This window comes from Mya arenaria, chromosome 10 (assembly GCF_026914265.1).
Source record: "Mya arenaria isolate MELC-2E11 chromosome 10, ASM2691426v1".
Classification (NCBI taxonomy): Eukaryota; Metazoa; Mollusca; class Bivalvia; order Myida; family Myidae; genus Mya; species Mya arenaria.
This window is the reverse complement of record NC_069131.1, coordinates 11,390,655-11,399,144: the sequence shown is the minus strand read 5'-3', so window position 1 is coordinate 11,399,144 and position 8,490 is coordinate 11,390,655. Positions and strand designations below refer to the sequence as shown.

The window sequence follows — 8,490 nt, the reverse complement described above, 5'->3', positions numbered from 1 at the left end:
TTGAATTGAATTACTAATAGAATCAGGGCCTATTTTAAAAAAAACAAAAAACGATAATGTAGCAAATGTAGCCTACAGGTTAGCTTGGCAAACTGTTGAGTGCTGCAAAACAGTAAACCATAAAGAATGTTAACCTCGCTTTTTGTAACACGCCGCTATTCTATAAAGGAATGTGTTAGATTCAATCACGTATACAAGGTGCATTATGATTTATCGCATGTATGAATTGAACGAGTTAATCTGTACATTTGAAATTATGAAAGAAAAAAAACTGTTTGGTAGTGGTTTTCCTTTTGTGATAACGAAACAATAAAAAAATGCGACAGTCCAACCAATCAAAAACCCTTTTAGTAACCAATAAGTATATATAGAACGGCAACTCGCTCGGTGCTTTTATCTTGTCATGCTTTTTTTTCAACATTCAATGTCACTTGAGTGTATCGTAATAGGGTCTTAGGGTCTTCACGAAAAACGACTAGACACAAATGGTTTTATTTACATAACGAGAGACATTCACATACAGAAACGATAGAGAGCGTAATGTCTGACTGTTTCAAATGTACAATTCTTAAAGTTGGACTCTCACAGATTGCCGGGTCGAAAATTGATATCTTTTAAACAATAGTTTATCGGCAAAATCATCAATATTTGAACATAAATATAAAAGCTGCAATCGGATCTTATGTCAACAGTCTTATATCAATGGTTTACATTTACATTTACGCCAACTCCAAGACAAAAATATAAAAAAGTTGTCAAAATGGTCAATCTGTGAGAGTGCAGCTTTAAGGGATAGGATGGATATAAATATAGAACTCATATATTTACTGAACACTTAAGATAGAGGTCATCTGAAATTGAAAATGAATTCCAGATTTTAATTCTGAGGCAATGAGCTGTTAACTTCATTATCTGTAAAAATGACACTCTTATTCAAAATCAATGCATACACATGTATTACAAACATAAATTTTGAGTGATAAACATTTAACTTCTTACTAAATACTGCATGTATGGAACATATTTATTACTGATAAAAATATTGTAAATGTGTATTTTAAAGCTGAAAACGCAAAAAAATATTAAATGATTGGTGAGAGATAAAATATTTAATGTGATCTACTATACTCTCATAAGGTAGAATTTCAGTGTTTCTGCAACTTTCCTTCCAATAAAACTCTCCTTCATAAGAACCATTGTTTATGACATTTATTCATCCTTTTTGTATATTTAAACAAATATAATAATTGACGAAAATCTTATTTGGGAGTAAGAGTGCATCTCTAAGATTGTTTGTATCCATCATTCGACGTTTTGCCCTATGCTCGCTGAGAAGTAGATCCAACGATGCTCGACAATACCCTACTTTAGGATGAATCATAAATAATTGCTATTCTTTTAAACTCAATTTATTTATGCAAATGTGTAGATCATATGATAACAACCATGCAGTACAAATAATGAGGGAGTTGAAAACTCAGTTTACTTCCTGATTTCATGCAAAAAACGAGATGAGGTGTTTGGGGTTTCCATTATTAGATGTGTATTAGTTCATATGTTATTAACAAAGTTAATATTTCAAAGGTTTAAAGCTTCATTTAAATAGAATAATTTCATTGTTGAACTAAAGATTGAACTTTAGGTGTGAATGGGAAAGAGTGGGAAGGAGATAAATACGACAAGACAAATTAAATACTTGATCTTCAAATGATAATTCTTATCACCTTGTTCAAAACGCAATTGTTTTTAAGTATGTTATATTTGATTTTAGAAAGATACGATGGTTTTTTTTCGTCGAAAATATTTTTATGTTAGCTCGTGACCTGTCGTTTTTTTGTAAGTCGCTTGTAAGTACAGTCAAACCCCGTTGGCTTGAACTCGCAGGGACCGGCAAAAATACCTCGAGCCTCGGAAAATTCGACCCAAGCGGGAATGCTTTCCTTCAATTTAAAGAAATCGGTCCTTTAGATACAATTCGAGCTAAGCGGGTTCGAGTAAACGGGGTTCTTATGTATCTAATGCAGTGGTTTATTTAATCGATGTCATTTTGGGAGGCGACGATATGGGATAATGGAACCCGTTCTTTATGTGTATCTAAACACGAGACGCAGAAGTACTTGTTAGAAAATCTACAAAAGAAGTCAATCCCTAATTTTGAACACAACCAACAGCTTTGAACATTATCGTAAATGTCAAATAAATGATCTTCATTTTCACAGTCCGTATTTTCAGAGAATTCCGTACCCATGATTTCTTCGTCAACATCTGCGCTCTCGTCTGTTCTCATACAATCGGTATTCAATTCACTTCTGTTATGATTGTCAGTTACGTTGTCGTGGCAGTGTAGAGCATTCAATACACCTGAGTATGAGTCATTTTCATCGCTCAACTTTGCACAGATTGCTTTAGAATCTGGATGGATATCTAATACGATTTCGTCATCGCTATGCCTTTCGTTATCTTCTTCTGATATCTTAGATATGTCCACTCGCTGATAATTGGCATCGTTGGTGATTTTAGTATTTGATTTAAGTACGAATTCCCGCGGAAGAGATTTTACTGATCGATCTCCTTGTCCGTGTAACGGTTCATCACTGTTTAAAACAAGTGGCATTGCATTTTCTTTAAAAGGGAACTGCAAGCCACAATTGGGGCAACACAATTTCTTCGAGATGGCACAATGCAAAACTGAATAAGAGTTTCTCTTATCTGCACGTACAGAAAGAAATGAAGACCTCGAAGATGGAACAGATGTGAATGTTATTGAGCTGCGGTTTGACTCAGAATCACTTCCCATATATCTTTGACCTTTTACAGATATAAAACCTTCGCTTTCACAGTCGTCTGTCTCTGTGTCATTACTTAAAAATAGTTCGCAGTGTATTTCTGTGGGTCTACTCACAACACCTTCGCAAATGTTCCGGGATTGAATCTTTTGCACAAAACAGCGACCATTTCTACAACGGAGGGATAGTGATGCAGTATTTCCTTCCACTAAAACAAAAGATGCACTCTTACTGAAGTTGCCAGCATTATGACATGAACAGCGACGCGGTGTATTTTCTCCAGTGAATGAGACGTTATTTTCTCTATTCATCTGATTGGTTGTAGTTTGGTCACAGCAACAACAATTGTCACTACGGAGGAGACAGCTCTGACTTTCCACATCCACTGAATCACCATACGTTTCAAATGTGCCGCTTTGGTCACTGCCTTGTTTGTTAAGCGTTTCATTACATGTAGAACTTCGAATGTCAGGGATATGACTGTTGTTTGGAGAACTACCTACGGAGTGTTGACAACATGTTGATCGCGCTCGCAGTACGTCTTCCGTCATGCCTTCTGTTTCAGAAGATTCAATGTCCGTATCGGAGTGTCGAATATGTCCCAAGCTACCAGGTTCCGACAGTCTTAATTCTGCTTTACTTCTAGTGTGAGGGCTACCCGCTTCAGGAAGAGAGGTTATTCTTTTTCTTCGAAAGGCATCGCGCCGTCGCCAGTATTTGCCGTCCCCACTCTCGCCTGCCATTGTCGCAGAAAACAGGTAACTGGTTGAAAAACAACGACAAAAACATTATTTTTAAAAAATTACCTTAATAGTGTGACAATTAGGCCTGACCCCGTAGTTGTCACTTCATGGATGAAATTAATTAAAACCTAGCACAGACCAGTTTAAATAATATACAATCAAACGCTGTTGGCTCGAGCTCGAAGGGACCAGCAAATTACCTCCAGCCTCGGAAAATTCGAACCAAGCAGGAAGGCTTACCTACAGTTTAAAGAAATCGGTCCTTCACATTAAGCTCGAGCCAACGAATAATTCGAGCCAAGCGAGTTCGAGCCAACGGGGTTGAATTGTATATTTATACATTGTTATCTTATACATACTAGTGAATGTGTTTGTAAAAAAGTTTTTTGTTCTTATCTTAATTTTATCTAGTAGGCACTTCCTTCTTTTAATCCTATTTGCTATCGCGATAACAAACAGTTTATTTTCTTATATTTAAGCCATTAAAACGGAACTACGGAGAAAGGTGTAGTTTACCTGTCCTTACTCGCGATATAAAACAGGTGCAATACATCATTTAGCCTTAACACAAATACAGTAATCCATCTATAAATGATTTCGTAACCATACTATCTCCTTGCGGTTTAATACATTCATTGTAATTCTGACGAACCTAAATATCATTTTATAAATAGAAAAAAATCTTAATTTTGAGGTGCATTGAACTCCTCTCTTGAAAGACAGTAGGGATCTCGAAATAGACATCATCACTTTAAACGGACTAATACCAGGTCTAAGGGATCTTACTATCAAGTTTAAATAAATAAATATACATTGTGACGACAAATAACCTAATCTTATCGTATTGTCTGTTCAAATGAACATTTAAACTTCCTAATGAATTTCTTAATGACTATCTAACATATCAGCTCAGATCAGAACAGAACAGAACAGAACAGAACAGAACAGAACAAAAATCATAAAATAAATCGTTTTAAATATTTCAAACAAATATAGTAAATGAAATAGGCCAACAAATTCCCCTGATCATTTGTAAACGTAATTTAATGCATATTAAATACATAGCGATGGGTCACAAATTATTGTTGATAAATAAGGTGACATAATGTCTAAAATATCGTTATGCCTTTGTATTTGTCATAATAGAAAGTGTCGTCTTTCACGTATGCTTGTGTAAAAATCTCATGAATTCAAGGATGTATTACATGTGATCTATAAATACTAGCCAAGTAAATGTAAAAGCTGCACTCTCACAGATTATCGGTTTGAACACCTATTTATTTTGCTTCATTATCGGCTGATTTGGGCAGCAATGCCTTTAATTCGGTCATATTAGATAACGCACAATAGAACATATCTAAAATAAATTGGCAAACTGTCGATAGTTTTATTATTCCTAAAGCATTAGTAACGCTTAAAGCCATAACATATCAGTTTTCGAATGTAAAATTTATAAAATGCGATCTTTTGTCAGCAGTCTTATATCTCTAATTAACATGCACGCAAACAATAAAAAAGTTGTCCAAACGATCAATCCGTGAGAGTGCAACTTTACACAACAAATCATATATAAACAGAAAAGCTGAAAATGTTATACATCCAGTAAATTGTAACCACGCCCCACCCCCGATTCGGGAAATAGCAGGGACTTTGACTCTCGGTCCAATCCATCCAAAGTAAAATTGCCGTCCTAAGGGCACAAACTGCTGGTAAAATCCCAGCCAAATGGCCGCGCACCCCGGGGACATCCTTGATAAGGCCTATATTCGGAGCGAAAACAAAACCATTGCATTCACTCGGCATTGCGGAGTAACCTGGAAGGTAAAAACTCGGCCCATATCTCCCGCTATCCCAGGTATACCCCGGACCTGAGGGGAGCGTGGTAACAACTGACTGGTGTATTAGTTTCTATCAAATTTTGTTAAGTAACAAAGTATTTAATGGCTTTGTTTAAAATGATAATGCACACAAACAGTTGTCTTGCAGCTTTGAGATTTACCAGAATACTCATTTAAAGGTTCAAGCAATGGTTTTCACACCTTGTAACACGCCTTGCGTCGTACAATCACTTTCATAGCTTTACGAAATATAACAGTTCAGTAAAAAAATTGTTGAGAATTGTACTATTTGAACATAAATATGAATCTAATAGATCGTATAGAGACAAAAAGACACACTTACTGTTTAAATGCTGCTAATATCTAATTATCATTCACTGTCATTATGTAAAACTAGCTCCGTCATATTTCGATTGCCTATCTACAATATAGCGAACTTCCTCTTTCGCTGGGTATATCCTGCTGCGTCGCTAGACGGTCTGCTTTACAAGTGTACAAAAGTGCATCAATTTATCTCACGAAATCTCTCGATAATATAAACGCTTGAAACATAATTGCCGTTTAATAAAGTGTACTCATAAATTTGTTATTTGATATTAAGTATTTACTGTATGATTCAATGATCGTTACAAGACAATATCATATTCGTATAATTGGACCAAGCTTACAAAAATTGCAAACATGCTATAGTTGGATAAACAAAATCGATCGCTACAAGTTTCATTTTTAGATAGGGCATACTTGATTATTCATTTGTAAAACAATAAATGACACTCAGTCTGTGGAACCAACATTGACGACCTCGGGTTTTATATTTCAACAGTGATACAAAGAAGACATTCGTTTTAAAGATTATTTAAGTTACTTAATTTACGACACACTTGTACTACCATAAACGAATAACATACATCAAACAAAATGTAAACATACGGTAAAGAAGAAGGGGAATAATAACGTCCTTCGATACCAACTAATGATCTGGTTGTTGAGTAGGTTGCTTCCCCTATATCATAGTGATATATAGGTAATAACTGCAAGTTTTATTGGCATTTGATTAGATATTTTTAGCTCTTTTAAAGGCACTAACGCAATACAGGAATGTTTATTTAAAATTTTAATTTAATTGTGTTCATGATGTTAAGAAGGGGTAATGCTTTTAATAATATTAACAGGTATGATATAACATTACTGTTTTGTATGTTAATTGTCATGCTTTATTTCCCCTGATGTGTTTGTGTTATCAAAGACTCAGGGCGACATATTGGATGATTTATATCTGGTTATGCCACTGACACAGTATTTTCAATGTCAATATAATATTAAATATTAAACAAAAATCATATATTCCTACGAAGGACAAGGTTACACTCAGATTCAGAAAAAAACCCATTTTTAATTAAATAACAAAGAATTGTCTTAATTGTGTTATCCGTTTTTACAAAAATGAATGTGCATAATTTTAAAATTTGAATACTTTTAAAATTCAGCAAATATAGTCATCAAAACTCAGCTAGAAATAAAATTACAATGAAATAAAGAATAACAGTTTTGCCAATAAAGCCTGAAATCAGACTTATGCACTGGGCATCAACAACGCATGTGTCATTGGAAATAGCACTGACTGTGAAGTAAGATACAGTCAAACCCCGTTGGCTCGACCTCGGTTGGCTCAAACTTTTCGTTGGCTCGAACTGAATGTAAAGGACTTATTTCTTAATACTGAAGGCTCGAATTTTCAGAGGCTCAATGTTACAACAGCGATACCGTATTTGGCCATGCGGCGTTAGTTTAATTACAGCGATACCATATATGGCTATGTGGTGTTCGTTTCATTACAGCGATAAAATATTTGGCCATGTGGCGTTAGTTTAATTACAGCGATACCATATATGGCTATGTGGCGTTAGTTTCATTACAGCGATAAAATATTTGGCAATGTGACGTTAGTTTCATTACAGCGATACCATGTATGGCTATGTGGCGTTAGTTTAATGACAGCAGTACACCATAAGGCCTTGTGGCGTTAGTTTAATGACAGCAGTACCACATAAGACCATGTGGCGTTAGTTTAATGACAGCAGTACATCATAAGGCCATGTGGCGTTAGTTTAATGACAACAGTACACCAAAAGGCCATGTCGCGTTAGTTTAATGACAGCAGTACCACATAAGGCCATGTGGCGTTAGTTTAATGACAGCAGTGCACCAAAAGGCCATGTCGCGTTAGTTTAATGACAGCAGTGCACCATAAGGCCAAGTGGCGTTAGTTTAATGGCAGCAGTACATCATAAGGCCATGTGGCGTTAGTTTAATGAAAGCAGTGCACCATAAGGCCATGTGGCGTTAGTTTAATGACAGCAGTACATCATAAGGCCATGTGGCGTTAGTTTAATAACAGCAGTGCATCATAAGGCCATGTGGCGTTAGTTTAATGACAGCAGTGCACCATAAGGTCATGTGGCGTTAGTTTAATGGCAGCAGTACACCAAAAGGCCATGTCGCGTTAGTTTAATGACAGCAGTGCACCATAAGGCCATGTGGCGTCAGTTTAATGACAGCAGTGCATCATAAGGCCATGTAGCGTCTGTTTAATGACAGCAGTGCACCATAAGGTCATGTGGCGTTAGTTTAATGACAGCAGTACACCATAAGGCCATGTCGCGTTAGTTTAATGACAGCAGTGCACCATAAGGCCATGTGGCGTTAGTTTAATGACAGCAGTACATCATAAGGCCAAGTGGCGTTAGTTTAATGACAGCAATGCACCATAAGGCCATGTGGCGTTAGTATAATGATAGCAGTACACGATAAGGCCATGTGGCGTTAGTTTAATGACTGCAGTACCACATAAGGCCATATGGCGTTAGTTTAATGACAACAGTGCCACATATGGCCATGTGACGTTAGTTTAATTACAGCGATACCATGTATGGCTATGTGGCGTTAGTTTAATGAAAGCAGTACACCATAAGGCCATGTGGCGTTAGTTTAATGACTGCAGTACCACATAAGGCCATGTGGCGTTAGTTTAATGACAGCAGTACATCATAAGGACATGTGGCGTTAGTTTAATGACAGCAGTGCACCATAAGGCCATGTGGCATTAGTTTAATGACTGCAGTA

General features: G+C 36.3%; 1 protein-coding gene across 1 annotated transcript; it reads right to left on the bottom strand.

The window, feature by feature from the left end:
* Positions 1–476: 476 nt before the first annotated feature.
* On the bottom strand, positions 477–5,975 carry LOC128204275 (uncharacterized). The gene is made up of 2 exons (XM_052905685.1): positions 5,711–5,975; positions 477–3,548 (listed from the first exon to the last, which is right to left on the bottom strand). The coding sequence occupies exon 2, from the start codon at positions 3,527–3,529 to the stop codon at positions 2,033–2,035; it is 1,497 nt and encodes a 498-aa protein (XP_052761645.1). The 5' UTR covers positions 3,530–3,548; positions 5,711–5,975; the 3' UTR covers positions 477–2,032.
* Positions 5,976–8,490: the final 2,515 nt, after the last annotated feature.